At 39.4% G+C, this 26,319-nt stretch overlaps 1 protein-coding gene across 1 annotated transcript in view; it reads left to right on the forward strand.

Annotated features, from left to right (window-relative positions):
- Positions 1-26,319, forward strand: part of si:ch211-51h4.2 — a 99,682-nt gene that overhangs the window by 59,425 nt on the left and 13,938 nt on the right. Inside the window, exons 10-12 of the mRNA XM_034702909.1 lie at positions 2,256-2,314; positions 4,081-4,145; positions 20,635-20,784. Of these exons, the coding sequence (XP_034558800.1) occupies positions 2,256-2,314; positions 4,081-4,145; positions 20,635-20,784 (274 nt within the window). The remainder of the gene's footprint in view (positions 1-2,255; positions 2,315-4,080; positions 4,146-20,634; positions 20,785-26,319) is intronic.

Below are 26,319 nucleotides of genomic sequence, written 5' to 3' on the forward strand. Positions count from 1 at the left end.
TCCAGTCCTTAGATAGATTGTCAGATTAAGATTTTCATTATCCTGGTTTTCTATTGTTGATGTCATTTAATGTTTTATTTTGTAGTCCTCATATTGTGTTCCATGTATTGTTTTACTTCCTGTCAGTCATTTGTTATTTGTTGTAATGTAACATGCTTCTCCTGTTTCCTGTTTCATTTCGTACTCTTTGCTCCCAGTGTGTCTGGTTCAGTTTGACTTCCTGCTCTTGTGTGTTTCCCTCCAGTTTGATTACCCTCATTAGTTTCACCTGTGTCTGATTAACCTGTCTGTATTCAGTTGTCCTGTTTCCTCCTCTTTTTGTTGCTTCATTATGGCCTAATCTCATTGTCCTCCCTGAACCCTGAGCCCTTCTTGACTTAATTGACGTCAGCTGTAAAGTGATTGAGGACAGGAGGCTGTAAGGGCTCAAAACCGATGAACTGGAATGAGACAGAACTTTGAGACTTCTCACGTGGCCTGCCTGATGTCACCAGCTCACCTTAGCGATATTAGACATTTTTATTGCACAATTTTTAGATAGATAGATAGATAGATTAAGGCTATTTTCTATATTTATACTTACAGGCAAACTTTTTTACCTGTACATTTCATTGCAACACTCATGCTTCTTTTTTACTGTCACCCTTTTTAAAATCATGTTACATTCAATCATTCATGTTACAGCGTTCGTTTGCCCTTCGATGCTTGCGGGCTTACCCTGGGAATCCTGTTTGTCAACTTCACAATGCTATGAACTCTGGGTAATTCCCTTACGAAACGGCCTGCTACATACTACTTACTAATGTAGTAGGCAGTAGGTATTGCCTACTACATACTGCGTTTGAATTTAGTATGTAGTATGACTGTTCTGTTCGATCTGTCATGCAGCATGCTGAGCCAGACTTCGCTGGATTTCCAGTTTCGGAAAGCGGAAGTTAACAACGGCGAAGCCGATAAATAAAATGCTTATTTAGCATCCATTTATGATTTAAAAAGTTAGGAAGTAGTTTATATGTAATTTGATAACTTTCACAGCACCCAAAAACGGATTTCCTCCCGTTAAAAAATGAGGAAAAAGCAAAAGCAGAACGAGCGCTGTGCATTATGGGAAACAGTACGCAAGGCAGACTGGTCTGATGCATACTGAGATATTTTTCCGAATCAGTAGACATCCGGGGAGTTTTGGCTTACTGCAGATTTTGCTCTTGTTCACATACTACTTACTACATACTGAATTTTGGACATATCAGTACGTACTGCTAGTATAGTAGGCGATTTCGGAAACAGCCTAAGTCTGCAAAAATGCCCACTTACGGAAAGGGGGCATAAAGGGCTCAACAAGTCAGAGAGAGATCCCTCACACACTCGATGATTTGACAGTGGGACAGCCCTAAGCCCTCACTGATTTAGTGGGAACGCGCCTCAAAGTCAGTGAGTGTGTGAGGGTAGACATTGAGATTGGGAGTTTCTCCTTGAGGATTTTTGGATTGTTTAGTCTGACATTTGTTTCAACGTAAGTTTTTGTTTTTGTTGTTTGAACTTTTTGTGAATAAATGTGTTTTTAGCAGTCTGCAGTTGGGTCCTCTACTTTTATTGGACTGAATCCTTGACAGGGTTGTATATCTCTTCAAACACAGCATTCACTGCAGCTTGTATTGACCGGCACCTTGTTGAGGATGAAGAGTATAGCAGGCAAAATAGTATCACTCTTTGAACAGATTGTGAATATGAGAGTAATATGAAGTTCATTATAATTTTATCAGAAACGTCAATTGAAAGCCCTTCACACAAGACATTAAAACATCATGAAAGAGCAGAAGAAACACATGAGAAGATGTTTAAAAATCATTCAAAGGCACCATTAATATTTAAAACAAGATAAAATGATAACTAGGAGAGAATGTAAAATAGGATGAGAGTGTAAAAAATAGAAGACAGACGAATGGGGAGGTAAAAAAGAAATATCCACTAAGACTTTGGATTCAATGATCTCTGAATGAGGCATGCATCTCTGATTCCCCATTATCTCAGTTAATTCACCTTTGTCCGTTCTATGTTGAATAAATCTCTTTCCTGTAATTTTCTCAAATGTTTTTCTTTTTTTCAAATAAGATTGATTCAGGTTTTATCATTTGAAGATTTTCTAATGTCATTTTATTTGTACAAGTGAAGAAATGAATGGTTATTAAGATTAAGAATGAACTGTGAAGTAAAAATGTCTGACTGACTTTCTCTTCTGCTTGTCTGGTCAACAGGAGGGATCGTAAATGTGATGCCTCTGCTCTTCTCGCAGATCTCACACAACAGAACGCAGGTACATATACCTCTTTTCTGTATCTCACACTTCCTGTGGATACGTAAACATTACACAAACACTCAGAAACGGCTTAACAGGCACTATGCTGTTCTTCTGCATTAGCTCACTGAGGTAGAGAGGAGTGTAACGTGGGGAACATTGAAAAGCTGAGAGGCTGTGGTGACCTTTTGCCAACTGTCTCACTGTGACAGACTGTCCTGTGGTTGTACTGAGCTAATAAAGAGTGACCCTGCCTTCTGTCTGGGTCATTTTTTATTGGTCAAGTTGGAAGTGCTGTGAAGCAGCAGCTCCTCGCCTGGTCCCTATTTTTATATATTTTTTATTTTTTTGGAGGGACTCCATCGAGAAATGGGATATAAAAAGTTGGATGTGTCAAAGGGTCGTTGGCCCTCATTTTTTAGCAGGTTTACAATACAACATGGAAAAAGAAGAGGGGGACATAATTGAAAAATACATCAATCTCACCTCTACAATAAAATCCATGATGACATCCTCAACAATAGGTTGTGTTGATTTCAGAGGTCAAAGACTTCTCAACGCCCATCATAGACCAGATGTTTTCCATGAGGGAAGATGAGAATGAAATGTCCTTCACATGTTCCAAGTACATGCATTTGCATACATGGATGCAAAATATTGTGCCCCACACATCAGACATAAAGTAAAATAAATTAAAATACATCAAACAACACAAGATAGCTTTTTTTTCACATTTTCTTTTAAAATGGTGTCACATTGATTGATGTTACTCTGCCACATGTGACAAATTCAAACATTTTTCTACGATATTTCTCTTTTTTCTTTTTGAATTAACTTTTATTCAAACATTTAAAGCTGGGGTTGGTAGTCACAGAAAACTAGCAGGAATTTGTAGCATGTCCTCAGGACTGCATCTAACCCCTCCCCCTGGAGCTCCTCCAAAACAACGCCCTTGCTCACATGCACAAGCGCCGCTGATTCACGACTGTATGAACGTGACTGATGCAAAACCGGTCCTCAGCACATCGTTTGTGTTTTGCACTACGTCAACTCATGTCTCACTCAGCGGAAAGAAAACACCAAAACATTATCATAGTGAAAGTTAAAAACACAAACAAACATGAAATGTACGTGCAGGAGGCGGGCAGAACGGCAGGATGGGATTTGATTGGTTTCATAATTTGGCTCCTGATGGCAGGGATTGGTTGGTGTTTTCCCAGGCTGTAGATTATTTTTTCACTCTTTTTTAAGAGCACATTATGTATTGATTACCATTGGGACATAAAGATCATTTTAACCAGTATGACAAAAAGTGTATCTAAATCTGACTACCAACTTCAGCTTTAAATGTGAATTTAAACAGGAGAATGTAAATGCACTCAGTGCAACAGTTTCTCAGTGTCTTTGTCAGAAGAACAAACTCAGCTACATATAAATTACCACCTTCATCTGCCTCCACTAAAAATGTATCATAATCCCTGACATGATTTGTGTGTTTTGAGGTCATTGTCTCCAAAGTGTCTCTGAAGATGGATCTTTTGCATTAAACACATGTATTTTGCATTAGTTGTACAAGGACAAGGTCAGAATCACTGAGTGTGTTGGCTAAAAGCAAGTGAGTCATGGACACTGGAATCAGGGTTCTCTTCAGCATTGTTAGAGGAGCACAAATGACCAGATATTGATGGAGGGGGCAGCTATGGGATGATAAATACTGTGGCTTCTTTTTACTGAATTCTCAGTTGGTTCTTCATCATCTTGTACTGTATTTTCTTTATGCCCAGATCCTGTGGTTTCGAAGAGCTGTGCTCGCGGGTCTGACAACCTGCACTGTGCTCAACATCCTCTGGTAAGAACATTCAGAAAAGTTAAAAACTTCTTAAAAAGACCGGGAAAAATAGAAACCAGAGAAGAAACGGAGGAAATCATGCAGATGACAAAATCAATAATATGAAAAGTTTGTCTGGTACACTACCAGTCAAAAGTTTGGACACACCTTCTCATTCAATGGGTTTCATTTATTCTAATTATTTTCAACATTGTAGATTAATACTGAAGACATCAAAACTATGAAATAATCTGGTTTTGCCATAATCTGGATTACAACAGTAGTCAAATAGGGCTATCCATTGTGTACTAACCCTACCTCTGAACAACACAACTGATGGTCTCAAACACACAAGTCATTCTACAAATGAACTCTTGATAAGGCTCATGTTAATTAGAAACCATTCCAGGAGACCACTTCATGAAGCGGACTGAGAGAATACCAAGAGTGTGCAAAGCTGTCATGAAGGGAAAAGGGGGCTACTTTATAGAATCTAATATATAAAACAGTCTGCTTTGTTTAACACTTTTTTGTTCATTAAATAATTCCATATATGTTCTTTCATAGTTTTGATGTCTTCAGTATTAATCTACAGTGTTTACAATAGTTAAAACAAATACAAACCCATGAATGAGAAGGTGTTTCCAAACTTTTGACTGGTAGTATATGTGTTGAGCAGCTTTAAATCTACATAATATTGTTACAACATTGAATCACCATCCTGATTTGTGAGGGGTAGTGATCCCTGAATATAAGATATACTTTATTTGTCCCCCGTTGGGGGAAATTTCTTTTGTTACAGCAGCTTACAACACGGGACAGGGGAATACAACAATGTACTAACATAGTTAAAAAATATAATAACAGTAATAATAGCAATGACAAGGGTAAAATGAAATAAAATAAAGTAAAATAAAGTAATAATAAAATAAAATTAAATTAAATTAAATATGGCAACTATTACAGATATATACACACTATGTACACTTCTATCTGATAAATAGATAAGGTAAGTTATTGCATGATAAAAATTGCACCAGGTTATTTAAAAACAAACATACACAGTATGAAGAACAGTGCAATTCAGATGGATACAGTAGTTATTTGTGAATGTGCCAAGTCACATAGTAACTTCCATGTAGTGTAATGAAAGATGAGAACAGCTGATTAACGGGACACAGCAGTGCTGGTGTTAAACATCATCAATATCATTATTGCAATTTAAAAAATAAGGCACTTCAAAAGAGTTAGGACTTACTAGACCACCATGCCAATTTGACTTGCTGCGTCACCGTTTCATAACTCTTTGTGGTGGCGCTAATGACATGAACAAGTGAAGAAGAAGTTGTCAGCAACAAAATAGCAGCAAAAGACTGCAGAATATCATCAGCAATGAAAACAACTTAAAAGATGCACTAGCTACTTTCAGAACCAGAGGAAGACTGGACTCAGGTCTGCAGAGAGACTTTCACTCAATTGCAATGGGTAGACACCATGCACCGCAGAGTCCTACGTGACCAGTGCTGCCTATTTTATTAACAATAACTGGGAAATTCATTCCTCCATCCTATTTACCAGCGTGATGGAATAGACCCAGACAGGTGCTTATTTGGCAGAAGTTTTCCTTCCTCCGGAGGAGGAATGGAAACTGACTGAAGAAGACCTGGCTGTAGTTATTGGGAGACGACTGCAGCTGTTAGAGGTTCACCCTGCAGGTAATCACAAGATCAGGTTTATGTTTTAAAGAGAACACATAGAATGTGAACAGATTTTCATATTCAAGTTGGATATGCCAGTCTAGCAGTTAAATGTGTTGTTAGTGCTTGACAGGTGTATATTTCAACAATAATTTTTCAGTTGTTCTACAGTACAGTAAATTTAAACCCTAGTCCAGTGAACAAACAGGTTAATCCTTCTCCTGGCCTTATAAGGGACATTTTGTTTTCTGTTTTCAGATATTGTCATGTACCATTATTTGACTATCATGCAATTTAGTTATTATTGCAGTATCGCTGTATCGTGATATTGTTGATATTGCGTATTATATAATATTTTGAGTGACCTGGTGACTCCCATTCCTTGTCAAAGGTCCATTACATTTCTATAATGCGTTAAATAAAGTTGTATGCAAATATCTGATATTAAAAGATGATGAGTCATATAGGATGTAAACTGCTACTCGACTGTTTGCATAACTGCAGGGCAATAATTCCACGTCAGCAGTGTTGTGTGGACACTTTAAATAAAAAGCCTGCTCTGACCATCAATATCACAACACAAAAAATGAAGCCAAAGAAAATATTATTTCTCTCACACACACACACACACACACACACACACACACACACACAAATCTTTTTTTTATACTACACTGCTATGGCACAGCCTTTTTTCTGGCAGGATATCATCCGGTGTAATGCCTCACAGGGGAGTGCACCACAGGGCACGGGGCTATTTCTGTGATCAAATGCCACATCCTCTAGGCAGAGGGTCTGGGATCCTGGAGACAGGAGATTAAAAAGAGGCTAGCTTTATTTCAGGCACAGTAATCATTCTGTTTAAGATACTGTAAGTTTCAGCCACATACTGTTGGGAGCTGCATTGGATGATTGATTTTGGTGATGAGACTTATTTTATGGAATATGTTTTTTTTATATTTTCAAAGCGTTTCACAACTTTATGTCTGTAGGGTTGAGTGTGACATACCAATAGACTGTATGAATAATGGACGTAGTATCCGTGACGTCACCTATCTGTTCCTGGGCGCTGATTTGAAGCCAATCGTCGGCGGGAGCCATATTGGTAATGCTGAACTCAACCAGACTTAGGCTTTTTTTGAAACCGCCTACTATACTAGCAGTACGTACTATTTGGCCAACATTCGGTATGTAGTTAGCAGTATGTGAAAAACAGCAAAATCTGCACTATGCCAAAATTCCCCGGGTGTCGTTCTGTTTCAGTTTTTAGGTGCTGTGAAAATTATCAAATTCCATATGAATCACTTCCTAACTTTTTAAATCATAAGTGGATGCTAAAGAAGCAGTTACGCTATCAGCTAGGCCGTTGTTTACTTCTGCTTTCCAAAACCGGATATTCAGTGACATCTCAGTGAACAGTCATACTACATACTAAATTCAAACGCAGTAGGCAGTACCTACTGCCTACTACAGTACATTAGTATGTAGTATGTAGCATGCCATTTCAAAAAAGAGCCTTAGTGTGACGTAAAGACGTGGGGGTTTGAGCCTCCTAGCCAACAGCTATGTGTTCCTGTCAGTCAAGTAAGTCATGTCCTTATTTGGGCAAAATACCATAATCTTAATATCTTCTGAACCGTCACGTTATAAAAAAATTCACCCCCGTACAGTGTGTGTGATAGAGAAATGAGCTACGCAGAGCCATGCCGTTTTTTGTACCAGGCTGTAAGTATGTTTATTTCTGCTGCAAAGATCGTCCTTTTTGAATTGGTGTCTGTGTGGTTTCCGGTGTTTCTGCAGCCAGCCTCAAGTGGGTGCTTGATGAATGCGGTTTATAACACTTCCTACCTATACAGCATGTCTTAAGAGAGGGATTATTGCTAAAGCCAGGCCTGAAAACTCAGAAAAGACAGGTTTAAAAAAAGCTGTGACAGCCCAGAGCTGACAGTGAACATTGTTATCAGACCATTATATTTGACCACACTGCTTAGACCATCTGTGAAAAGGTCGACATGTGCCATAGAAGCAGAACCCTTGGAGACCTTCAGCAGATGTTTGAGGAGAGTGGACACTTACAGCAGCAGCCAGGATTGTAGACGAAATCTGTTCCAGAGAGAGAGGAGGCCATCTGGTGTAAGTACCAGAGAGTGTGGACCATCCACAATCTCTTGAAACCTTTTCAGCAGCTGAAGAGTGGATAGACAGGTGCACTTGGAGGAAACATTTAACCTGCGATTTTCTGCAGTTTGGAGTGAGACTGCACTTATTTCTACAGTACAATGGCACTCAAACCTCACTCTCCACATGTGTCTGTGATCCCTGACAGTGTTTGTATGCCTCCGCTGACACAGGCTGACACATAATTATGGAAAATTATTATTTTGTTGAAATGTTTTCAGATATATTTGTGTGCACATTTTCTGAAGCAACTGTGATAAAGTGAATACAGGACTCTCTTATTTGTGCATCATACAGACACAAAAACGTATCAGTCCAGCATAGCAGGAGAAAAAATAGATCCAAGTACACATGGCTTGTTTCCATCCATCAGAAAGTTAATGTATTGAAAAATAAATACATAGAAAACACGTTTTTAAAACAGCAGCATTCAAAGTTGTCTTTTTAACCTAAGAACAAAGTTATGAAAACTGTTTTTGCATTGCCTAACAAATGTAACCATGAAACATACATGAATGGCTTGAGATTGAGTCTTATTTCATGAAGCGCCTACACTACCTACTCAGGATGTTCAACTTTAATGACTTCACCTTTCACCTGACAGCCAAGGTCTTAGAAAATCAAACTATGTGGCTCAGTAATGTGAGGTGATGCTTTGTTCTTAAAGTTTGAGCTTCTTCTCATTAGCTTTATTTTAAGGCCCCTGTGATGAGTTTTTATCTGGTTATGAAACTGACTAAAATTAATATTGATGTCCCTTTATGACCTAAAAAAGCAAACCAGAGCAGCAATCAATCAATCAATCAATCAATCAATCAATCAATCAATCAATCAATCAATCAATCAATCAATCAATCAATCAATCAATCAATCAATCAATCAGACTTTATTTCTAAAATGCTTTTCATACAATTACATTGTAACACATAGTGCTTTACATAAAGACAACTTAAAATAAAATAAATTAAGAAAAAGATATATATTAAAATAAAAAGACCCCCCCATCCTAATCCCAGCCCCGACCCCAAACCCACCCCACAATCCTAAGGTTAAGAACACAATATATGCAATAATAATAATAACACAAATTAAATTAAATAAATGAATAGATAAAAATAAAATATAAGTGCTGAACAAACTGAGGAAAGGCTCTCATGATATCTTAATGAGGAAAAACGAGGTCAAATAAGTTGTTAAAACTCAACACAGGAAATTAAACTCACCAAATAAAATACATTTCTAAACACTAGAAATATATAACACTAAAATATTAAACCATTAATAGAAACTAAGATGCTATACTTAAGAAATAAATGCATAAATAAAATATAATAAAAAGTGACTTAAATTTGAACGAGATAATAAATAAATAAATAAAGTAAGGTGAAATAAAACTGAATGAAACTCAGTTAAAAGCAAGACTAAAAAGGTAGGTCTTGAGTTTGCTTTTAAAAAGCATTATTTATAGTGTTTGAAACCACTTGAAGGGGGTTGGTGTGAGATCAAGTGATTAGCTGTGCACTGCTGATACAACCTTATTTTACATGTCCAAAGGCAAACACTCTTTTGATGCATTCGACCATGACAGATAGCAGGATGAGATTTCTGTCAAGTAACACTAATTTTGCATGTACAGGACAATAATCAGCGATGATCAGCAATGATTCCCCAACTTATTAATTTCTACAAACAGATTCTGCATAGTAATGCTGTATTGTTTGGGCAAGATTCTGGTATCAGGTATGCTCAGGTCTCTGTTGTCCAAAAGTAGTATTGTCAGCTATGTTTCAGCATCTATTGGATGTATATTCAACCATATAAAGAGCTGGGTTGCCTTGGCATTAGTTTTGAGCTTTTGATTTAACTATTTAACGTGCTTCAGAAGGTTAGTGCAGCTAGGACTAGCACCAGGTCACACTATCCGTCTCACCACTATCATCTCTCTCTCTCTCCCCATCTCCCTCTATCATCTCTCTCCAACTTGGTCTGAGCAGATGTCTGTCTAACATGAGTCTGGTCCTGCTGGAGGTTTCTGCCTGTTAAAGGAAGTTTGTCCTCGCCACTGTAAAATACTAAATGCTGCAAAGTGCTCTGCTCATGGTGGATTAAGATGAGATCAGACTGAGTCCTGTCTGTAAGATGGGACTGGATCTCACCCTGTCTTGATGTTTGGTCTTTGTTAGTAATTTGAAATAGTGTACGGTCTAGACCTGCTCTGTCTTGATTGAAATGTATCTAAACTTTAACTAAATTCTCATGTCTCAAGTGGCTCATCTAACCCTTACCCTATCCTTAAAATTGCTGGCTACACTTGAAGCCTCCAAATTGTCCATTACAATTGTGTTAGGACACTGTAAGAGCATATCGTACGTAATAGCTGAGGTCTAACCAGGACTGACACTGCTTTTATCCTCCTCTTTTTTACCAAGAACCCACTACACTAACAGCTTTTATGCAGACCAAGGCTGTAATTTGAATCCAAATGCTGCAGCCTCTCTAAACTCCTGCTGTGCACCTTGTTTCAATCAGATTTTAAAAACAACAGGAGACTTTTGGAGATTGCCAGAACTTTGAAATAGAAAATGAACAGAAAAGCATGTTATAAACCGCAGAAAATCTTCTGCTGCTGCAGTGCCGCATGAGATAGTCTTTGCACACCCATGACAAATTTCTCTGAGCTATACCCAACAATTGGCTTTCTCTGACCTTTGGTGTACTTTACTGATCAGCTTCTGGCAAAACAACTTACAGCAGCTCCACACAATAAGTCTCTCTCCTCTGGGATACTTCTCTGAGATTTATGAGCTTGAGGCTGCATTTTTCCTTTTGTGTCCAACCTACACACCAGATTGTGAAAGCAGTGTTCCGTGGCAAAGCAATGCTCTATAACGGCAGGTTTTTCACAGGGGAGCTCCATTTATCGATTCATGATAACATTTCAGAGTGATTCCAATGCTCTGTAAACAGACTTCACTTTCTCTCAACACATACGCAGAGCCCTTTGGCCAACACATGCTCTGCAAAAAGACAAACAAAGTACTTTTAGTTCAGAAATTGCATGCTTAGATAAGCACCAAGTGTTCTGTTTCACCTAAGCTGTGCCCTCTAATACAGTTTTTGGGTTTAACATTTCAATGCATACAAAAGCAAGGTGGATGGGAGGTGGTGTACTCTAACCACTGCATCCACTTTCATTTAGTCACCCCGAAATGGTTCTGTCCTCTCAACATTTGTGTCAGTCCAAGGGTGTCAGTCTACATATAGATCCCAAAACATTGAATTTGATTTTCTGGTACTACATACAGGGTTCGTACAGGGGCTTGAAATCCTTGAAAATGCTTACATTTTAAAGTTGTGTTTTCAAGGTTTGAGAAATGCTTGAATTTTGGGTCTAAGTGCTTGAAAATGCTTGAAATTAAAATCATAAATATTTCACAATTAACATCAATCTGACTCAACAGATCGATTAAATGGAGAGAAATAAAATAGTCAAATGTAAAAATAAAATAACCGCTCTCCCTGATGGGCTCGCGTGTGTGACATGCTGGTCTGTTGTCATGTGTGACGTAACGTCGCCCCCGAGAGGGCAGTGCGACACCACGTTAGCCCTACACGTTAATTGGCCTATTATTTGTTGATGCTGACCGCCTGTTTATGCTACATGCTAGGCATGTGTGATGTAGAAGCACTGCGCCATATAACGTGTAGGTGGTGTGATGATCCCCAGCAGCCGTACCGCTGTCACCCGCGGGTTGTTTTTAGCTCGGGGCAGGTTATTGCATGACTTGACCGCGACAAGTCTCGTCTAGTCATGCAACACGTTGTTTCTCATCGAGACCCATTACAGACTGACCACGGTCTTGCGGGGACCGGCCCCGAGCTACAAGCACCCCGCTGTTTGTGTCTGAACATTGAAGGCTTATTAACAACAGAATCAATAACAATAACATCAATTTTAACAGAAGAAAAGATGAAACAATGAAAGGATTTCTCCTTAGAAAAGCACTGAGCTGATGTGCCCTGTTAAGGTCTTAAAATGACATGACTACAGTTGATATCATTTGGCCCACCCAGTGCAAATCTTCATGCTTCTCTTACTGTATGTCTTGAAAAGCAGTACTTGTTTGAAAATTGACTTTAAAAGTCCCTGAAAAGTACTTGAATTTGACCATGAAAAAAGTGTCCGAACCCTGTACATATATTGTTCAAGCATCAACTTTGTTTAATACTTCAGATAACATGAAACGTATAGCAACTTAAAAAAAAAAAAAATTAAGATTAAACACATAAGGGGCCATGTTCCCTATGCCTTTTTTTTTTTTTTTGCACTGGCAGCGCCCACAACCTCACTTTCAGAGCACTTTTCATCAGCTGTTGTTTGATTATGGAAGTTGCTCTCAGTCACTTCTGCTTCCCTTAGTAGTGACCATTAAGTCCATCTTAAAATGCTCTGTTTGATTCATACTAGCAATTGTATTTGAACAAGAAACTGTAAGAAAAAAAAAAAAAAAGAAATCATGTCATAGCATTAGCAGCAGCTCTGGACTTGGAAATTATGCCTCAACAAACAAGTGTGATGACTTTCTCCTCTGTATGGACCTCCATTGCTTTGTACAATGTTGCTATCAGCAGTCCCACCCCTTCTTGATTCTGATTGGTAGGTGACAAAGAAAAGACATCTATGAGCACATATTCTCAATTGAGAGCGCAGCGACAGAAATCAGCAGCCACTGGGGCGTTTTTTGGCGCTGAGGACACTGAGTTTTAAAATCAATTTACTGAATATAGTTTCAATGGAAAATAGGCCGGGCCAGCGCTACAGCCGTGTCAGTCCACACAGCCCTTAGTTCTTCTACTTTCCTGCAGGTTAGTTCCAATCGAAAACTTAACATATTCAGATTTACCTTCATAAATTAAAAGTTTGTCTAATAGAAAATTGCAAGTGCACCACTTCACCAGAACACATGGCAAACTAATCTCTACATATTAAGTATGGGTTTTACCTGACTGTAAACATGCATTGGATTCAGCTACAGTCTATAGTCATGTGGGAGTGCCTCTGGACAGACCTACAGCCACATCCTGTCGGCAGGATACCTAACACATCTTTTTTTACCAATAAACTCTGCAAACACATTGTTTGTTCTTGTTTTAATGAAGATGCATGATCAAGTTTGTTTCAAGATTTCAAGATTCAAGATTCACTTTATTGTCATTCCCTTCGTATTTTCATACTCAGTGAAACGAAATACTGTTTCTCATCCAGCTTGACAGTGCAAAATAAAAAGACTTTAAAGACAGGCTAAAACATTTAAAAACAAGCTAAATCATTTAAAGACACGTTTAAAAAAACACATAAAACACAGTATAAGCAGCATGATGGACCAAAAGGTAGAAAGTGCATCAGTCAGTAAAGTGCTTATTTGGGATTCCTCCTGACAGGTGACTGTCTGTCAGCTGGATCATTTGTTGTGGGGGATTGGATGTGAGTCCGTAATAGAGAATCCAACAGACTTCCCTGCAGCGGAAGCTTTCATCTTGGTTGTTTACAAAAAGGTTGAAGCTGCGCTCCTGCTCGTCATCTTATAGATTGCTAAACAAAGGACTATGATTGGTACGTTGTATCTGAGATTGGCATGAAATGAATGACAGCAGCTCCAGACCCACCTGTCCTTAAAAATGAATATGAGCTGTATTGTTTGGGCAATGACATCAGGTTAGTAGAATTCCCCATATGTTTCAAACCCTAAATGAGTTGCTAGTAGTCGTAGTCCCTAGAGCAACTTTTTTTTGCATTCTTTCTTGTACTTTGCTATTGAGAGGTGCATTTTACATTTCACATTTTATCAATGCAAAAAGCCTTTTTTGAATAGGCACGGCACACCTGATGAATTCATAGTGCAACTGTATGTGATCACTTCCAAGACTCAGCTGCAACTTTTTCTCCTTTTTTCTTTCAGTGCAGATCTGACTTTGAAAATATATCAATGAAATTACTTTTCTTTCCCCGTCACTCATCTCTCCAGGCTTTCTGATGCTCCAGAAAGAACAGACTCGTTTCCATTTTAATCAATCCATCTGTCTAGACAGGCTGTATACCTGGACCACACATGGGACTCCAAGCACATTTTTATGCTATTTGTCGGTCTTTCAGTTTTACCTTTGAATCTACGGTGATTGCATGTTGAGTGGATAACCTTCACTCTGTACTGAATCCGTCTCTCCCCGTGTAGACAGTGCTGGCAGACTGAAGATGCTGCTGTTCCTCTGCTAATGTCCTACTCATGCTCTGCCTCCAGTCTAGACACCACATAGGAAACATAAATTGCAGCCAGACTTTGCAGCAGAATGTGTTTATAAAAGTAACAGCCTATTCAGAACCAAAAGAATAAACAAGAATCCTTGGAAATACTTTTTGCACTCTCTGTCTTGTACCTTTGCAATAGTTCTTTGCTTTTAGAGATTATAAACATTTCATATTACCTAATAGTTCAAAACTCTGCTTGGATTACAACTCAAAGCGTACGTAATGCATTTAAATTGGCATTATTTGTTCTTCAGTAGGCTGAGAGTCTGGCACAGTTTGTCTCTATAAGTTGACTGAAATCACCACAGCTTACATTGTACAGATGCAAATCCTCTGTCCTCGCCTCGCTTTCTCTCAACTCTCTCCCCCTCTTATCACACTTCCTCTTTTTGGGGTCCTGTTCCTGCTTGACATCCTGCTAAGCAATTTCCTCTGCCTCAATTTTTTAGACCATAATTTTGATTGATAATTATCGTTGGGGACATAATTCTGTTGAGCCACCCAGCAGAGTGAAAGACTAGTAGAATAAAATAGAAATGGTCTGTTGTTGGGTGCATTCGAGCGTAGCCACAACAAATGAATGGATAAATCTCTCAGAGCTGCACTCTGCACTGCCGATTCAAAGACCAGTGCGGCAGAGAGAGGAGAAAACGCACTTCTCCCTCCCTGCAGTCTAACTTTATGGCCTTTGGTTTCAAACAAAGAACTTATGATTCATCCTCTGTTTCTCCATCTCCTGCTTTTGTTTTCAGAAAACCTTCAAAGACTAGCTGTACCCAAAATGATTATCAAGCTGATTTCCTCCAGATTTAAACACAATCCAAGGGGAAATCTCTTCTGGAGGCTAAGTTGGGACTGCTGGTCAGGCATGATAGTTTTTCAAAGTACTCATATTTGAGCCGCTAATAATTGCACATTTGACAAAGGCACTGACGGTAAAGTCCTTGATACTCTATCCTCTGGGTAGTTCAAGTGTGAGCAAGACTTGAAAGCAAATGAAATGTGTCACACTTTGTGTGTGATACTGTGACAGTTTAACACACTTCTGCCCAACGTTTTGAAGTGAGATAACCAGCCAATTTAAACAGACAGTTCATAACTGTCAGACAAATTTCATGTGCGAAATGTAATTGAGAAGTTATTCATCATAAATATTCTTATGGTTTTCACAAAATAAACATGGTTAACCTGTTTACCTCCCCTGATAAATGTGTTTGATCCCATATCATGATTTCAGAGAAAAAATCTGCCTCTGAAGACACAGTGAAGTTGACCTTTGAAAAGATAAATGTCATCACTCCATCACTCTTGAAGACATCTTGTTTTCTGCTTAAAAACATATAAATCTTTGAATAATGGCCAAAAGGGTTTAAAGCTAGGGTTGGTAGTCTCGGAAAACCAGCATTAATTTGAATGTAGCTTTTCCTCATGACTCCGTCTAACCCCTCCCCTGCTCCCTCGGAGCTCCTCCAAAACGACGCCCCCCCGCTCACATGCACAAGCGCCGCTGATTCTCGACCATATGATCGTGACTGATTCAAAACCGGTCCTCACCAAAACATTATCATAGTGAAAGTTAAAAACACAAACAAACATGGCTGCTGTTAGTACTCACAACTGTCATGCTAGCATTATCCAGTTGTACTGGTGACACGATATCAGGAGAAAAGTTATAACACATATAATACTGTAACAACTCTACTGTTTGTTAAACGTGTTCAGTATAGATGTTCTTAATTCCTACAGTGTTGACAGTCAGTGAAGGCATCAGGAGAGGTGTAGAGTGTGCGAGTGGGAGAGAGGAGAGACAAGAGGAGAAGTTTTTCATTCATTCAAACATTGATTGTTGCTTTGTTGGTTGGCGTGATCACGGCCGACAGTGACCGGTTATTAAAGCTCAACGTGTTCACGAATCGGCTCGTCATCACTACAGCGTCCGGACGGATGCTACAATAAATATATATTTTCTGTAGGACTTACTGAACGTCATTAATTATTCTGCTTGTTGGTGAGAGCATTTTAGACTCTGATCCGGACTACAGTCCTGAGCAAAGCACCTCATCAGGTCAGAGGGGACAGGCCCGAGGACGAGCGAGAGGGGCAGTAAATAGAGTCAGGGGAAGTAGAGGCAGGAGACGGGGACTCGGAGGAGTGCACGCCGGGGAAATGTACGCGCAGGAGGAGGGCAGAACGGCTGGACGGGATTTGATTGGTTTAAAATTTGGGGAGCCAAAAAACGGTGATTGGTTGGTGTTTTCCCAGGTTTACTCCGACTGTAGATAGCAGCTTTTTTACACTCTTTTTTAGAAACCCATCATGTAATGATTGCCATCAGGACATAAAGATCATTTTAACCAGTATGACAAAAAGTGTATCTAAATCTGATTACCAACCCCAGCTTTAAGTGAGGTCACAGTGACCCTTGATTTTGTCCACCAACATCCAATCAGCCCATCCCTGTGTCAAAGTAAAAGTTGGTGCTACATGTAAAGAAGTGACCTCAGAATGTACCTGAGATGGATGGTCTATAAAACAAGTTAACGTAGCGATGCTGTTGTCAGCATAGAAGAATCAATACATCATATGTCATACAGCTATGATGGGAAATTATCATTTTAAAATCGTATTCAGGATTATTCAAGTTTTCATCCCAGTCATCTACGAAAGCAAGCAGTCCGATGCTAAACATCTAGATCAGTGTTTCTTGAAAAGGGGGTCCTGATGGGGTTACCAAGGGGGCGCTAATCTGGTCACAGAAACTTCATGTCATGTTCCAGGTCTGAGTGACCCAGCACTACTTTTGAACTTCATGTCATGTTCCAGGTCTGAGTGACCCAGCACTACTTTTGAACTTCATGTCATGTTCCAGGTCTGAGTGACCCAGCACTACTTTTGAACTTCATGGGACCCCAAATAGTTACACAATGATAACCACTGCACAATGCCTGAATGCCCCAGCTTATGGCCTTATACAGATCTGATGCCAAACCTCCAAACAATATTGAATTCCCAATATTGTCTTCCTCTTGAAATTGAATATTTTCTGAAAATAAATATAGACCACCAGGCAATCAGACTAAACATGACTCAGCCCCACAAGAGCCACAACCACAGAGCACCACCTGGGCATCTAAAACGTATCGGCATGAGCCAGCATTTATAAATTATGGCTTGGAAACAGCAAGTAAGAATGGCAGTGGTGTGCCTAAATTTTCCTGGAGAGATTATAAACCGCTGTTTAAAAGAAGACATTGAATTAAATGAATAACAAGATTACAATTGTTAGTAAAAATAGGATATATATGAGGAAGTTTTGTGTTGAATTTTTTATTTTAGCCTTTATAGGGTACAAGGAATTTAAGAAATTTAGCAAGAGGGGGGTCCCTGCCAGAGGCTGATGATATATGGAGTCTTTGGCGTGGAGGTTTGGGAACCCCTGACCTAGATGACGGAGAAAGATGTCATTGAGATCATTTTAAATAGATGCTTTCTTCATAACAAGATAACTGGATGGAGAATCCAATAAGAGGATGTTCCAGTGAGTGCCAGGTTCGTTGGCCTGCTTCATGGCACTTTTAATCAAAGGTTAGGAATCCCTAAAAAAGACAAGAAATATGTTTAGTTTTGTGTCCTCACTGCTGCTTTTTACATTACAAAAAATCAAACCTTTCTCAGTCCATTAAATCTCTCCACGCATCCAAATGAAACCAGACACATGCTGATAAATCTGCCCCCTCCAATCTACACACACAAAGTGCACATTTGTTTATCCACAAGTAGTCTGTATTGTAAATGTCTATATTCCACTTCTGCCTGTGCACTTTAAATGATCCCATCTTTATAATGATGAGCCATTTCATGAAGTGGAAACAGCACAGCAGCTCATGCAAAACGACCTTGCATTTAGACGAGCTGTTGCTATTGCAAGATGAAAAGTTTGAAAACTGAAGATGAAAAGCTAATCGAGACTGAAGAGAGAAAAAGGCAAGCTAAAACTGTTCAATTAAAGTTCCAGTGTTGGAACAAACCAATTACAGTCAGATGTAATGCTTGAAATTCAAAGGGCTGCACTCTTTAGAGCCCAGTGGTCATACAGCTCTAAAAGATGGCATACACATAACAAACATGTGAATAGTTGCATTGTGAAATTCGTCAAAGAGAAACTAGAACAGATGGAGGCTCAGGTGTTAGGGGAAGTACATTAACATCAATACTACCTACGCTATGTCCGGCAGGTGGGTGAAAACCGTGTTAGCAGCTGCAGCAGTGTTATGGCTAGAATACCATTAACATGAAAGGGAGAAATTATTGAGCATATTTTCTGATTTATTGCTCTGCCTAAAGTATTGCCATCCTTGTTTCAGTGTGGTACAGCAGATAAAGATGTAATAAATGTATGATGGTGCTCGTATGAGACATTTAAAGCCTTAACTTTCTGTTTCCTTTAAGACTTGGGGGCATTTCATTCTCAAAAAGGGGAAAGTGAAACATGACTTGGTAGAAGACTTGATATCATGACTTCATCGTTGTATATTATCTTGTGAAATCTCAGAACTGATAAAGAGATCCTGGTAAAATGAAAATAGCTGTAGGATGTCCTGCTTTAAGGATGTGGAATCTCCTTCAATGTCTGCATACCCCCTTCCTCTTATCCCAGTTGGTACATTTCCACCTTGCACACCTTCACACAAGGAGTCCGACATTGCTTGTGATTAAAGAGTAATTTAGTTTCAACTAGCAGACTGTCGTTTGGAGCACTGATGCAAGGAGAAAAGCTTGAATGGGATTTGCCAAGCCCTCTCACAAACATCATTTTAACATGAATGTCAGAAACCTATTTACAGTGTCCACAAACTACCAAACAACACATGCTAATCCATGACACCTACATGTTAAAGTTGCTTTTCATGGGACTGATGCTGCAGAAAATAATTTATCCATTAATATCCTGCCAATAAAACCCTGCTGATGGTTTATAAAGCACTGAATGGTTTAGGCCCAAAATACATTGTTGATCTGCTGCTACTGTATGAACCATCTGGACCTCTGAAGTCATCAGGTACTGGTCTGCTTTCAGTCCCTAGAGTCAGAACGAAACATGGTGAAGAAGCGTTTAGTCATTATGCACCACATATCTGGAACACACTCCCTGAAAGCTGTAGGTCTGCTCCAACTCTCACCTCTTTTAAATCAAAGACTAAGACTTTTTTATTTCCCACTGCCTTCCTATCTTAGCTCATTTTAACTCCCTTTAAATGGAAATTTTAAATTTACTTTTAATATATTCTAATTCTCCTTTCCTTTTCTAAGTTTTATTATATTTGTCATTTTAATTGTGTTCTTTTATGCTTGTCTGAATGTTTCCAATGCTTTTAATGTTTTAATGTAAAGTACATTGAGTTGCCCTCGTGTATGAAATGCGCTATACAAATAAAGCTGCCTTGCCTTGCCAGCACAGAGCAACATATCATGTCATGCATTTAGAAACTTGTTTCTACCCCCTTGATTGATTAAAGTCTAGCTCAAATTTGCTCGCCACAAACTCCTTCACAGTGTCTGCTAGCTAGTTGCTAACGTGGTTGTCCTCCTGATTTGGGATGAGCAGATACTTGAACAGCTCTGTGCTCTGACGGTTTAGAGTGATGACAGTGGATTAAAACTGTCGACTTATGCACCATAAAACCAAAACAGGAGGAGAAACTGTAAAGATGTATTGTGCATGTCCATTACTGAGTCGATATACATTACACTTGTCGGTTGTTGTATATTAGTAGTTTCTTTTCAGGGCAACTACAAATTGCAAGACCATATTAGTCACGCCAAGCTTGCTTTTTGACAACTAACCTGAAATCATTTTATTTGATCTACCCATTGTTTGACCGGGTCGTAAAATAATGTGAATTTTTCCTTAGATTAACTTATTTCTTATCTTAATTGAACTATTGTGACTAAAATGTGCATGTCCATATGTTTTGGCAAAGCTGGCAACCACTTGAAGAGTGACTTTGTTGCGGGGGCACTGTTGGCCCAGCGGTCTAAGCGCGCGCCCCATATACAAAGGCTATAGCCCTCGTCAGAGATGTCTCAGGTTCCAATCCAGCCTCGACCATTTACTGCATGTCCCCCCCAGACTCTCTGCTCCCCACATTTCCTGTCTCTCTTCAGCCGTCCTGTCCATTAAAGGTGAAAATGCCTAAAAAATATTTTTTAAAAAGAGTGGAGAGATTGAGTGGTGTTGTACATGCTCCTAGAAGGAACATCTTTTCATTCTTGTGGTACCATTCCTGTCTTCCTTTTGTAATTTGCAGTGTTTGATGATGTGTTTCAGGTGCTGGGCAGTGCTGGAAATTGTCCCCCAGACATCGCTACCTGAGAGGCGGATGGCTGCAGAAGCAACCACGCAGTCCGACTCCAGCAGCCTGTCTGGTCCTCAGTCCACTGTCCCTCCTGTGCTGTACTCCAACATCTCTCTAGAAGAGTGAGTGTTTCCTCTGCATGCTCTCTGCCATTGCTGTCTCAACATTATCTCTCTCAGTGAGGTTTGCACTTGATAGTCTGCTGTGGATATTCTCTTTATAGTAGATGGTGGGTTATGTTTCTGCAGACATAAGATGAGCCAGGCACATCATTTTAACTGTCTATCGATGACTTCCAGCCTTCAGGTTCGGGGGTTGTATGAAAAATAATCATATTCCCCCCAGCTTATCTTTGGCTGAAAACAACAGACTTGTCTACAACCTTCATCTAGATTTATTAAATAGTTGAACTGACATTTTCTTTTAGAAATTACAAAATGTTTGATATTTAAAGTCAGATTTGAATATGAGCTTGAGTCACTGGTTAGTCTGCTAAGATAAATAACTGCTTTATCCATCTTGTAATCTTAATGGCTTTCAGAGTCCCTGCCACTATCAGTTCTGATGAAGTTATTTCTCACTAAAGTTTTAGATAGAAAGCCAAGGTGATGCGATAAAAGTTTCAGTGTTGTTGTTTTTCGAAAAGCATTGCTATAACTGATCAAATGAACCAAAATAAATGAGTCAGTGCTCCAGAGGTCACTCTGTGGTTGTAGCAAACAAGCCCCTTCATAATCTTGGGAGCAAGCCAAACCAGTGGGTTGTGCTGAACACCGCTGCAAAGCAATGGGGACTTTCTGTTCATCGAAATCTGAAGAACATTCTGAGGACTTCCTCACTCGCTTTCACCATTTGCATTTTCTGTCATACATGAGTGGGCTGAAGTTTGCAAAAATCCCTAGTTGAAACACGTTGCCAAACGATCAGATTTCTTCTTAGAAAAAAGAAGATAAGTGTTTTTTTTCCTTTCGCTTCTTCAACAGCACAGTTGGAAGACAGTAAATCATTCTAGTTTTCAGATGTAGTTTGCACAGCTGTAGAAGATCATTAGATTTTAGAATTTTCTTAACCTCTTCGCTTAAATCGCTTGACATTCCATCATTGACCTTGAAAACCAGAGCTGACGAGGAGATCTCAACTTCCCACTCACTTGTTGTGGGATTTAAAACTGTTGTAAGGGATAAGGAGGCTGACTCAATAATGGATGGAGTGCACTGTGTGTTGATAGTTACACTGATCAGCTATAACATTGTGACCACTGATAGGTAAAGTGAATATCATTATTTATCTCTTAACACTGTCACCTGTCAGTGGGTGGATGTTGTAGGCAGCAAGAACACATTGTCCTTGAGTGATGTGTTGGAAGCAGGACAAATGGGCCAGTCTAAGGATGTAAGGGACTTCCAAAATGCTTGGGTCACAGTATCTCCAAACATTCAGCTCTTGTAGGGTATTCCCAATCTGCAGGGGTCAGTACCTACCAAAAGCGGTCCAAGGAAGGAAACACATGAACCAGCAACAAGGTCATGGGCAACCGAGGCGCACTGATGCGTGGAGGAGCATTTGGAGTTCAACCTGCTGGAAAAAGGAAAAAAGGGTGGCACGGATCGGTCAGGGTGCCCATGCTGACCCCTGTCCACTGCCAAACACGGCTCCTACAGTGGGCACTTGTTCATCAGAACTAGACCATGGAGCCAAGGAAGAAGGTGGCCTGGAGAAACATGACAACAAGTTCAAGGTGTTTGACTTGGCCTCCAATTACCAGGTCTCAATCAAGCATTGGTGGTATGTGTTGGAGAACCAGTGCTGATCCATGGAGGCCCCACCTTGCAACTTACAGGACTTCAAAGGTCTGCTAACATCTTGGTTCCAGATACCACAGCACACCTTCAGAGGTCTCGTGAAGTCCATGTCTTGTCAGGTCTCCGACTTGAGGAGAAGGGGGCCTACACAGTCATAGGCAGGTGGTCATAATGTTATAGCTCTTCAGTAATCTTATAGGCCACACATCAGTAAAACAGACAGAGTGCAACCCTATCAAAACAACTTCTTTAAAGTGTCCTCTGTTATCTGAGAAAGAGTCACATATTGTCAAAAACTTGAGTTGAAAACAGCCCTGTCCTAAAATAATTATGCCTGCATGGATCTCTTTCCGTGCTTTAACTTTGTCCACCCACACTCTCAGACCATAAAACGGCAGCAGATTGTCATTTCTGATATTAATTTAGCTTTTTTTGTCATCATATGCTATTCCATTTATGCCCAAAGGGTGACAGTGATGATTCATCAGCGGAGAATTGTGAGGATGTGCACAATTAACAGCTCTTGTTCTGAATATGTAATTATTTCACAGCATCTTAGAATCTAATGGCTCCCTGGCTCAGGCCTTCCCTTTCCATTAACTTCTCCTTCATTCTGCTGATTTGCAGAACAACCATTTTTCATTTTGATTGCTAGGCATGAATTTTTATTTCTGTGTTATTCCTTCTCCCCTACCGATCACTGCTCATTGTTCATCTCTTTAAAAAGCAGAGCTCCTGTGACCCACATGGCTAAGACAACCTTCGTGACAGGTACTCTCCTCTACGTGTGCAGCTTTCATGGAACAACATTGCCCCCTAGTGGATGTTTGAAACTGCTTGCATGAAATGGGAAACATTTGTTAGAGCACAGAGTGGTTTGAATACTTCAAACCCCAATCCCCTGACCTTGCTCTCCTCATCTGTTGGGTCTTTTAGAGCAGCTATGAGCCTTTAAAACCATGCCGGGATGAAGAGGGTAATCATAGATAAAGTGCTCATGTGTTAGTCACTGGGGTTAGAAACAAGGGTTTGCTTTTAGACACTTTGCAGTTTTCTAAACACTTGGGATTTTGGTGAGTGTTACTCTTCAGATTCTGTAAGAGTGATAGGGAGCAATCCTTCATCTCTAACAGTGTGGAAGATTGGCTAAATTGAGGAGTGGAAAATTTTGCATGATTTTGTCCACATGTTGCTGTGTCAAGATATACTTTTGCAGTCTTCCAAATGGTGTGTTTATCAAAGATACATGAAACAATTTCTACATGCATGCTTAAGAACTCTTTATAGCAACTAGGAAAGATCAAGACAGTCCAGCTGCAGACCTCCACCCTCGGCCGACTCTCTTGCAGGCTCCACTCTGAGATCCCCTCCACCGTCAGACGGCAGTGACGTCAGGACTAAGAGAGTGGAGGTCTGCAGCTGGAACCTTCTCAGTTTTTCTGCGTTTTTATTACCTTGGTTAATCTGATTCCTCAATAGTGTTACATTGAAAGAACAAAGTATAAAATGCACATCATCAATGACACAACATAAATTGGTGGGCACTTCTGTTTGGTGTAATGATCTTGACCGTTTTCATGTCCTCCAGAGAGACACAAATGTTTCATTTGCACTACAGTCCTATCACAACCTCTGTGTTTACATTCATTGTTGTTTTAACAGTAAAACAGGGATAGAGGTAGGATAAATTCAAGGTTTAAAGATTCACAGCAATGTGATTAACTTAATATTATATGCAACATATTAAAGGTAAAATGTGTTCATTTAAGTCAGTTTCATGTTAACTATTTTATGGTTATCTAGTTATAGTTTGCAGGATGGGTATTTAATACAAACACTAACTGATAATGTATATAAGACACTGAGACAAGACTGCCGGTAGCCGTTGTCCTTTAGTGGTAGTCATGGCAACAGCAAACAATCACAAGCCTACATCTGATTACAACAGACAAACAATGGAGCACCGAGCGCTCGATCAAAATACATCACATAGTTATTTTTTATATGATGGTGATTAAAGTGATTCCAACAGTCCAAAGCTAATTGTCTTATGCTACGATATCTAAGCGTTCAAGACGTTGTTTTATGTTAGGCACACATATTTGATCATGTGCAATTTGTGTTTTACACATTCTCTTATCATAAAAATAGTGCTGTTACCCTGTTCAAATGGGAATTACAAAAACAAGGGTTTCTGTTTGACAATAGATGGCTGAGACCGCAAAGGAGGATTAAATTCACGTCACTTCCGTCTAAAAATGGAGGCGAGCTTCCGCTTCACGTTGGAGGAGCCGTTAAGCCGGCTCAGAGTGGAGGTCTGCAGCTGGACCCCTCTCAGAAAGTTGGTAGTCATTAAACATATATAATGTATTCTCGCCTATTTGTTATGACTAATGACCAAATATAAAAATGGATGACATGCTTCCACATTTTTTTCATTGCAGAAAAGTGAAGCCAAAACATTGTTGCCACCTTGCTTTTAAGCCGTTATTTGGAGCCAAGACACATGCAGTAGATATCAGCTGGAAGAGCCACATTATTGATATCCTGTCCCTTCTGCCACCAAAAACAAACATTTAACTCACGGAAAAAAACGAAGGAATCTGTCATGTCAACATCATCTACAGAGGAAAATTTGCTGGTGTTGATCTGAAGCAAACATTACATTTACTTTTATTCAATGACTGAAATGTTGGTCACACCTGCTCTTATTGTTTGTCCTCTACTCTGTTAAACCTGTACATACAACTTGTCTTGAAAATGACCACAGATTTAAAGGCACTAACTGTATTGACACACACATATTGAGATAAACAATTTTTAACATGCATTTTTAATTGTATAGTTAGACCCAAGTCTCATCTGTTAACATTGGAGGAAGGGGGCTTTATGATCTATTCTGCAGCCAGTAGAGGGAGCTCTAAATACTTTGCAGTCACTTTCAAGAAGTTGTCATGTAAAGCTACTCAATTATGGCAAGAATTATCATCATGATTGTTGTGATATTGATGTCAAATACTCATGATCTGCCATCTGTATCACATACAGTTATTAAACCTAAACTCTATTTAAAACTCAAACATTCTGAACTTACAAAAAAATCAAGTAACTTCATAATTTTTAACTTTTTTGTTAACTGAAGCCAGCCTGTGTGTTTAACTGGAGTAATACAGATTAGAGATTTCGAAAAATCCTATATAATAGTACTGACAGGGACCATTTATTCTGTCAATTGACTTCATTTCAATGATAATACGTACTAAATTGAATATAAGACTTTAACTAGTAGTAGAATAGTTTTACACTGCGTTATTACTACTAAGCCATTCAACGGGCCCGGATTCACTCAGAGTGATCTGAAACAGGGGCGTCAAAGTATGATGAGGCTGAGCTCTGCTTTCTGTGAGGAGTGGACGACAAAACCAGCTCTAAGTACCTGTCCTCAGTGCTGAAGGGGCAGCAGCAGAGAAGAAGAAAAACACTGTTCAATATCTGGGTGGGAGAGCATAGAGCGGTCAGTGAGTCAACATAAAAGGATCTCCACCCAAACGGCTCTATAAGCCAGCCTTGAGTGTGAGAGAGTGAATCTCATTTGCATTCATATCGTTCAAATATGATATTGCTGTTCATTTAATTCTGCCTTATTATTTTCTGTGCCAACAATCTTTTACTTTTACTTAAAAAAAGGGAAAAAACTAAATCATCTGCTGTTTGAAAGAAGCAGAGATCAGATCAGATCAGATGGAGAAGGTGGAGGAGGCTCGCTCATAGGCTAAAAGCAGAGGAGGGCTATGCAAAGGGGACCAACTTCAAACAGAGACAGCTCTGTCTGAGCAGTTTGACGGCTAATCTCAA

The sequence above is a fragment of the Notolabrus celidotus genome, chromosome 2, assembly GCF_009762535.1.
Source record: "Notolabrus celidotus isolate fNotCel1 chromosome 2, fNotCel1.pri, whole genome shotgun sequence".
NCBI classification, from domain to species: domain Eukaryota; kingdom Metazoa; phylum Chordata; class Actinopteri; order Labriformes; family Labridae; genus Notolabrus; species Notolabrus celidotus.